At 49.0% G+C, this 8,979-nt stretch overlaps 1 protein-coding gene across 1 annotated transcript in view; it reads left to right on the top strand.

Annotated features, from left to right (window-relative positions):
• The first annotated feature begins 465 nt into the window (after window positions 1–465).
• The window catches only part of LOC308055203 (endoplasmic reticulum-Golgi intermediate compartment protein 3-like), a 24,806-nt gene continuing 16,292 nt past the window's right edge, over window positions 466–8,979 (top strand). The window contains 6 exon segments of the mRNA XM_080368938.1: window positions 466–552; window positions 1,344–1,391; window positions 2,720–2,839; window positions 6,613–6,706; window positions 7,850–7,889; window positions 7,893–8,015. Of these exon segments, the coding sequence (XP_080225064.1) occupies window positions 2,737–2,839; window positions 6,613–6,706; window positions 7,850–7,889; window positions 7,893–8,015 (360 nt within the window). The 5' untranslated portion in view covers window positions 466–552; window positions 1,344–1,391; window positions 2,720–2,736.

Below are 8,979 nucleotides of genomic sequence, written 5' to 3'. Positions count from 1 at the left end.
CCAAGTATTTTTCGCTAGATGGCAGCAGCGCTCCACCAATCCCGCTGCTGCAGTAGCCACATTTTTTCGCTAGATGGCAGCAGCGCCCCACAAACCGGGCGGCTGCAGTACCCAATTATATTTCGCTAGATGGCAGCAGCGCTCCACCAACAGGGCCGGCTGCAGTACTCAAATATTTATCGCTAGATGGCAGCAGCGCTCACCAACCCGGCGGCTGCATTACGCAATTTTTTCTCGCCAGATGGCAGAAGCGCTCCACCAAGCCCGCAAAGACACGAGGGCCGGCTCAGAGGAGCCCGCGGCGGCACCGAGCCCCTTCCCGGCCCGACGCAGAACGGGAGCCCCAGCCCCTCCTCGGTCGGCTCCGGGCCGCGCTGTCCGGCGGGGCGTGGGTGGGGCCGGCGGGCGTGGGCGGAGCCGGCGGCGGGCCCGGCCCGGCCCCGGAAGGTGGGTTCATTTCCGGCCCGCGCGGCGCGCTGGAGCGGCGGTGGCGGTGCGGGGCTTCCCCGGGAGCCCGGGAGCCTTTCGGGCCGGGACGTGCGGCGGCGCTGGGTGAGCGGTCGGTCTGAGGGGGGCCGGGGGGCGAGCCCGGGCGTGGCCGTCGGGCAGCGGCCGGCCGGGGGGGACGTGACGGGCCGGCGCTCGGCCGCGCAGGGAGCGCCTGGTGCCGGCGGCGGGCGGGCTGAGGCGGGCGGCTCGGCCCGGGCCCGGCGGGGCTGCCGGCGGTTCTCGTCTCCCCGGCAGTGACGGTGGTCAGCGGCCTCCTCACGGTGCTGCCTTTTTTTTTCTTCTCGGAGCTGCGCCGCTACCTCAGCGAGGAGGTGAGGAGCGGCGGCGGGGCGGCCCCGGTGCTCCCTTGTGGCGGCGGGGCCCGGGAGAGGGGTCGGCCCGCGGCGCCCTGCCGCCCCCCCGCCGCCTCCGGGTGCCCGGGCAGCCGCCGCAGCTCTGCGCGGGGCTTTGTCTTTCCCCCAGCCGCCGGCCTGAGCCGCGGCAGCGGGCTGGGGCTGCCGCCCCCCGCGGGCCGCAGGGGCTGCCTTGGGGCTCCGGTAACGCTGTCGCGGGGGGGCGGCTCGGGAGCCTCTTCAGCCCCTGCGAGCGGGCAAGGGGAGGAAAGGCAAGCCGGCGGCGAACTCCGCCTCCCCCTCCCCATTGTTGTTTTCTCTAAAAAGTATTACAAACGGCAAGCGCTTAGCTACCGGGGAGGGTTGGGAGGCAGCAGCTCAGGTGTCTCGCTGATCCTGTGTCGTGACAGTCAGCTCCTGGGCTGGAGCAGCCGAGGGGAAGAGGCCTTTGGATTTGCTTCCCAGTGAAACAGGGCTCTCTTGTTTTTTCTTTGTATCTAGGTTTATCCGGAATTGTACGTTGACAAATCAAGGGGAGCTAAACTGAAGGTCAGTCTAGATGTTACTTTTCCATATGTGCCTTGTGCTTGTGAGTCGGACTGCTGACTGCGGAGGGATAGCTTTTGCACTTGCCGAGGGCCCGCAAGGCTCCGTGTGCCCGCTGCTTCCGAGTGCTGCGCTGCTGCTTGGGCAACAGCCGGGGAGGAATTGTTGGTCCCTCGTGGTTACGCAGCCAGGCCTGCTGGGTGCTTAAACCAGCGCGTCTGGTCGGGCAGTATTATTTTTCTAGATTGTAAATGAGCCCGAGGCATAAACCCATTTACATTTCTGTATGGCGGTGTACTTGTCAGAGAGCTCAGTCGTACTGACAGAGCTGGCACAGAGTTCCCTTGGGACTCCAGACTTGACTGTCTTGTTGAAAGGCTCGAGAGCCTGCTTTGGAAGTCACTTGGCAAGGCACAGCTTTGCCGTGAATTTTGTACTTGAATTTTGACTGTAATACCAATGCCACATCTTAGCCTTTCTCCAGAAGTTATAAAAGCAGAATGAGCGTTAACAATCTGATTACCTTTTAACTAAATTCAAAACAAAGTTGCGGGATGAAGTGACTGGAAGTCCTGCAAGTCTGACTGGGTATTGCTGCCGTGCATGTTACCTGCCTGTCTACCGATCATTCCTGCCTCTTGTTCTGCTGTGGTAATTCCTTTGGGTAATGCGTTGGGCTCTGAATGTAGTGCATCTTGACTTCCTCCTGATCCCCTGCGATGTTATCGGTCTTTCGGTCTTTGCCTTCCTCACGTTTCACAGGGCGTGGGAAGGCCGGAGAGACTGGAAGCCTTGGCTGTTGTGTGCGAAGAAGCTATGAGCCTTCTAAGAGAGCACGTAGCCAGCAAGCGCATCGTGGTGCTTCGGTACCAAGCTGATACCACAGACCTCAATGTTTTTTGTGAAAAGGGATCACAAGGAAATGTGCTGATGTTGAAGGGGGAAAGGTGGTAGGGGAAGAGGTAGGAGGCAGTTTTCAACCAATTTTAGGCTTAACTCCTGTGTTCCTGAAAATGGTTCTGGGCTTTGAGGGGTTTGCTTTTGGCTCTTTGCCTTAAGCGCGTCTACCTTTCAGGGTAACGCTTTCTTGGAAGTTGGAAACTGTCCTTCTTGAACACCAAACCAAACCCCGTACCTGGGAGGGCCGTTTAGGGTGTTGCACCGTGTGTTTTATTCCCTGTCGGTCACTTGACACTAGCTGTACATGCTCTCCCGGTTTGGCACATTCTTACCCTGCTGGCTGAAAGATTCTGTCTTTTCACTTCCTCGGCTCGTCACAGGCCATAACAAATGTGTGTTCATAGACCGCTTTCCTTGCTCGCTGCTTTCAGATTTGAGCATCGATGCCATGGACGGAGCAGGAGAGCCTCAGCAGGACGTAGAGCACAAGCTGTTTAAACAGCGCTTGGATAAAGCTGCCAATCGTGTGACTCCAGAAGCAGAGAGACGCGGTAAGATGCTATTCTGTCATTCTTGGATGGATGCTCTCATAGTCTTTCCATCACCGTATGCCTGCTATGAGATTCATGGGAACAAGGGACGGCTGAATTCACAGCGTTTTAAACACCACAAACTATTGAAAAGTTTACAGGACACAAATCTATTACACTGGCAGATCAGACAAGCTCCTCTGTGTGTGTATATACGTTATACTCGGTACTTTTGCGAGGCAAGTCTTTGCCTGGTCCCTCTGAAATTGGGACAAGGACTCATTGATGCGTTTCAGGAGCAAAGCTGCTGAGTGAACAGGCTTTTCCTACTAGAAATCAAGCAGCTGCTCTGGCAAAACTTGACTTTGGTTGCATTTTTAAATCCTAGGAGGCTGAGAAACGGGACGAGCTGGTTAGAGGAAAGAGCCTCTCTCCTGGGAAGGCTCCGCTGACTTGACCCTTAAGCCTAAACTTGTGTCTTACTGTGTTTGCTTTGTGTTTGTTAATGCATACCTGATTAATAGATTTCAGCTGATTTATCAGTTACAAGTTGGAGTAAGTGGTCCTTGGCTACATAAACCTCTCCTCTGTATTTTTTGACATGTTATGGCTTACTGTTCTACTTCAATACAAACCGGGAACGATTCTGGTAGTGTTGCAGTCTAACGGTAATACTGCGAGACTTTGTCTTTCTAAAACGTGAGGTCCTTGTTATCTGTTCTGGGAGATAGTGTAGTTCTGTGTATTGGCATGAACTAAAGTTGTTGATTTGTTGTAACACAGATTTAGCTTTTCTGTTCTTAAAGCTGAAAGGCTAAACTAAGCCAAGAACTGAACAGTGGGTAGGTACGAGACCTTCTGGTGTCACAGAAGTGAGGTGATAGCGTTCTTACTGTTGTGTCATTTAGCAGCCTTTCTGTATTCAGAGGCTGTGGCGTGACAAATGTAATGTCTGGGGTCAAACCTCGCTTTTTTGTACCCAATTCTCTGTTTCCACATATGGGCCTCCTGCCTTACTTGTGTTGCCAGCCTCCACTTGGATTAGTAGGTCTGAACTGGTTGCTCTCGCTCATTATATTATCAATGGAGAGGAAGAGAAACTTGCAGGGAGCAAACAGTCTCATCCAGGAGAGGCATTTTGAAAGTGATCAAATTGCATTGCATGCAACGAGCAATTTCTTCTGCTGTCTGGAAAAAGGATATGGCTAGTTTGATTTCCACCACACATGTGGCAAGTTAGATTGGAAGTGTCCACCCACCTTTGTGAAACTCTATGATTATCAGTTTCTGTTAGTAACACTTGATGTTCAGTCAGTTATTTAAATGGCAACTATAGCAGTATTGTCTGGTAAAGGAAAAATCCACACAGACGTGGTTACCGCTGGGCTTGCTGTAGTCATGACTCAGAGCTGGGACACCACCCCAGTGGGTGACAGAGAACCAAGGGATACAGCGTAGGTTATATACGCTTATCAGATCATTAGTCAATGTCTGAAGTTTTGAGGAGTTTCTTTAGGTCCTGTCAGTTCTGTGAATCCATCACCTGACTGTCCCAGTTGATTCACCTGCTCGGTTCCAGTCTCTGCCTCGGTTCCAAGCTCCTCCTTGGATCGTGATCTTCTTTCTGCCTGCTTTAACTCACAGGCTCCTTCAAGCGCGCTTAGTCTTTGAAAGAGCAGTTCCTATTCACATGCACCAATTTTTCCAAAACTGCCTGTGTTTCTGAAAGCACATGTGTCCACAGATTGATCATCTGTTGCTTCTCTGTTCTCCCACTGATTAACTGGACTGGGTTTTAAACCAGCCTTGGATTAGGGCTATGCTAGGGACAGGGCCTGGTTCTGCCACTTAGCTGCTTCGGCACTTTAAATTTCTTAGTTAAAAATACATTTTATTTAACATTAACCTTAAATTTAGTAAAGCATACCTAAATATTATGTAGTAGTATGTGGAGGCTTTTCCTGATCATAGTTACACTAAAATAGTTAATAGCTTAATGATTTCTATGGTAGGTTGCATTCTGTGCTGGGATGTCATCTCATTCATTTCCACTGGATGGCGATAGAGGACTGAAATTTTTTTATTTTTATTTTTCTTTACTGTTTTGTTTCCTTTTAACCTGGACCGAGTTTTCCAGCGTCATGTGTCATATCTGCATGCAAGTCGAGGACCATGTTAACAGCACAAAACTTTGCATGTGGGGTTTTATGTACTGCAGTTTCTTTATAGTATCTAAGCTGTGTGCAGTACCTCTGGGTGCTCTCTGAGACAACTCGACAGGCAGCTACCTACATTCAGAAAGCTGTTACTAGTTGCTGTATCTTGAAAGACTCCGTGTGTTGTACAGGTGTTCTTCAAATGGCAGGAATCATGGCTTTGACAAAGCGTAGGAATTACTAAGCTGCATTCTTCCTGACACTATCTTTTAGTGTAATTACAGGATCAAAACCCATACTGGTTGAATTCTTAATTGTACTCTCAACTTGTTTGAATGTTGTAAGCTGTAGAAAGTAAGTCTCATACAGTGGTTTAAGAATGGGTATGTTTTTCTAAAATTTTTTATTTGCTTGATCATAACTACCATAAAGTGAGGTTAACGATTGATTTTTCATGCATATTTCATACTTCCTAATTAAAATCTCTTTTTTTCTGTGGCTAATACAGATGTCTTACATAGTCACTTCTGTCCACCTGTTATACCTCCCAATCTCAACAAAGAGGGTCCCGATAACATTTTGTCCCCTCAGCAGTGTCTGACTTATCACCTGCCCCGGCCTTAGTTATCCAAGAAGCCGCCTTCTCGAGGCTCGTAAGAGGGTAGTGTGGCGGTGCCTAGACAGTGAGCCTTAGAGGGCTTTTGTAATCCAGCAGACTTGGTCCTGTCCTTCAGGATTTGTGAGTGGAACAGCCTGGTTTTAAGGGGCCTCTTCCAATAAGAACCCATGTTTCTGAAAATTTTAGACATGCAGTTCCTTGGCTGGCTTATTCCGAACTCCAAAGTTTACAGACCTTTCGTATTTGTTTTGGGAAAACAAAGGTCCTGTTTGAGTTTTCTGGAGGCATGTCTTGCCCTTTGGCAGGTTTCAGCTGTCACCAGCTCTCATCTCCTCTGTTAAGAGTCCCTCTGCAGCTTTCTGCATTTAAGAACATATTTGTGCCCCAGCTGTACTGTGGCTGTGCATTCAACACACAGGTGGCACAGACACTTGCAGAATTGTAAAATCATGACAAAGATAGAAATTCCTTGGAGATTTCTAGTAAGCCAGTGGTTAATGTGTGTGCACTGTCAGCATCGTTGTACTGGAGAGCTGAGTGTTAGTTTTCCACTTGGGAGATTCCCACTGTGATCTAGTTTCACAGCAATATATAACTGTGTTCCCTACATATCTTGGGACAGGATTATGCGCTATGCGCTGCTGTCTGCTATTTAAAATGTTGTTTGTGTAACAGGTCCTGTATCGGTCGCAATTTGCTGTTTGGGTCTGCTTTAGACAAAGTTTTAACAAAGCCTTTGTGCAAGTCACATCTGATCGGCGCTCCGGCAAGGCTTACAGGTGGCTGGTTCTTTCTATGGAGGGTGTTCTTCAGATGGCAAATGCTACTCTGCTTGTTGATCTTACTTTGCAGCTCAACAGGCCCTGTGCGTTCTTTCAGGTGAGTTTCGGGTGCAGGATGTGCAGATTCTGATACAAAATCATTTCCTTCATGTGTAGAACAGTTTCTGTGCGTAGAGCGGAAGTACAAGATAGTGTTTCTAGACGTGCCTCGTCACTATGAATCCTCTTTTGTCTTAGAACTGGGGAAAGAAGAAGAAAAGGTGTTTGATCCAAATGCTTTGGATGCCAATTGCTGTGAAAGCTGTTACGGGGCAGAGTCAGAGGACATTCGGTAACATTTACATCTTCTTAGTGCTTGAATCAATACAGTTAATGTGGCATACGTGTTGGAGGTTTTTTCCAAAATGTCTGTGAAGGTCCGTGCAGTGAAATCCTCCTGGGCACCTGTTCAGAGAATGGTGAGAGCTGTTGTGTTATAGTACGCCTGTGCTGCGCTCACGATTGTTAAGAGCATGCACAGTTAGGTTGTCTGTTTTGTCTGCGTGCCTGTTTAAGGGCAGTAGCACAAAGATTGTATCTTAGCAAACAGAACCTTTTCTGGGATTACTTGGTGTCCAGAGGGGAACTGTGTAAATTATTTCACTGTTCTGTGAGCTGTCTTGGAATAAAACCCAGTTATGGCTTTGCCTTCTCGTTTCTGCTGCAGGCTTTGCATCCTTATGGGAGCAAAGACCAGACACCTATCACTCAGACAAATGATGGGTGTCATTCGGTGTTTCTCATTCCTTCTACCTGCAAATTTGTGTAAGAATGGATTCGTGATAGTCCACAGGTTCTGGACTATCCTTTGCTATTATTGTCTCTGTAGTAATTTAGTTTGTCACATCTGTCAAGTTGCATCCTTCCCCAGAGATGTTTCCATCTTGAGGGATTCATGATTCCAGCCTTCAACTTTTTGTTTTGTCCAGCACAACATGGAATAGAGACAGACAATTGTTTTTTCTGATGAGCGTGACAGAGACTCTGGTGAGTCCAGAGGTAGAAGAGCAATGAAGAAAGTTTGCCATTAACCTTGCCTCCGATGTTGGCAGTCTTTCCCTAAAAACGGAGGAAGGGAGGAATAGAAACAGGTAGATGCTGTGTTCACATGGGGAAGTTCCAAGCTGCTCAGAACTGTGGGAGACTTCCCACAGAAACAAATGTAATTTCTGCAGCAAATTTATTTGCCAAGGATGGACTTGGCTGTCTGAATGGACAGCTAAAGCCCTCTTCAGAATTAAGCACTGCATTAAAACAGCTTGCGTCCTCGTGCCAAAATCTCACAAAGTACGTCAGGAAACTCAAGCTCCTTCAGGACACCTTTCAGTGTCCAGTTCCTGAAGTTTGCTGCTTTGAAACAAAATCCACCGGGGATTTGAGTCCTGAGCTGGAGTGTCTCTTTATCGCTGTAAAGATGATGTTTGTGCTCTTGCAGGTGCTGCAATACTTGTGACAATGTCAGAGAAGCATACAGGTGACGAGGCTGGGCCTTTGAGAACCCGGATAGCATAGAGCAGTGCAAGAGGGAAGGATTTAGCCAGAAAATGGAAGAGCAGAAGAACGAGGGCTGCAGAGTGTACGGTTTCCTGGAGGTCAGCAAGGTGAGAGATGGGTTTTGCCGTGAGCCTGTTGCATGGTGGTGATGAGCGTCAGAAGGCACAGTCGGGGCACTCTGCTCATTTTTCCAACTTTAAGTGTTCACAGGACTGTAATAACCCCTGGGCTCTGCGAGGTACTTGTGCCTGTAGAGGGGTTCAGTAGGAGGGTCAGGAAAAGGGTGGGAAGGGGCAAATTCCCTGTTCCATGACGTGGGCTGGCTGGAGAAGCTTAGCTTTTTCTACCATCTAGCTAGTGAGTCTTTTTACCGAGGTTTCTGGAGGGGGAGAGGCAGCTTCTTTGCGGTGAGGTAGTCCCACCTGCCCTTCTAGTCTCAAAACAGAGACCACCGGTGGGTGCTGGAGATAACAGTAACCAACAACTTGTCAGCAGAGGTGCTGGAGGGAGTGGAATGTTCCCTTCTTTAGAAAACCAGTGGAAGCAAGACTATTGGAGTTGTCATGGTTGAAGATGCTTAAAGAGATGTTGTTTGCAACTGGTGCATGAAAATGTAGTACAAGATGCGCCAGATGACTATGTAACTACCCTGTCATTTGGCAGGTTACTGAGCTCAAAACACTGGGATGTGCAGGTTACGTACCCAAGTACATTCTAGCAGTCAGGCCCAGGGTAATTTTTTTTAACTACTTTATTTCAAAATCTGGAGGTTTTTTTACATCTTTGTGTACTATTCCTGGAGACAACATTCTTTATTTCTGAAAAACAAAACCAAAACCAAACACACCCCGCCCTTTCACTCATGAAGCCAGACATTGTGTTTTGAATATCATGGGTGCTGAACCATTACAGGACCCTTTGCCACAAAGTGTGGTGAGCAGGAAAGATTCAAAGGGGAGTGCTGTGGGTAGCAAGGGTCCAAGGGTGGGTGGGTGTCACTAGGGAAATTTCTGGGGGCCATTGTTAGGCACTTGGACTTTTGCACATCTCCGTTCTCATCGGGTCTGCAGT

The sequence above is a fragment of the Falco punctatus genome, assembly GCF_963210335.1.
Source record: "Falco punctatus genome assembly, chromosome: 18".
NCBI lineage: Eukaryota > Metazoa > Chordata > Aves > Falconiformes > Falconidae > Falco > Falco punctatus.
The sequence above is the reverse complement of the archived record's forward strand: the minus strand, read 5'-3'. Positions and strand labels throughout refer to the sequence as shown.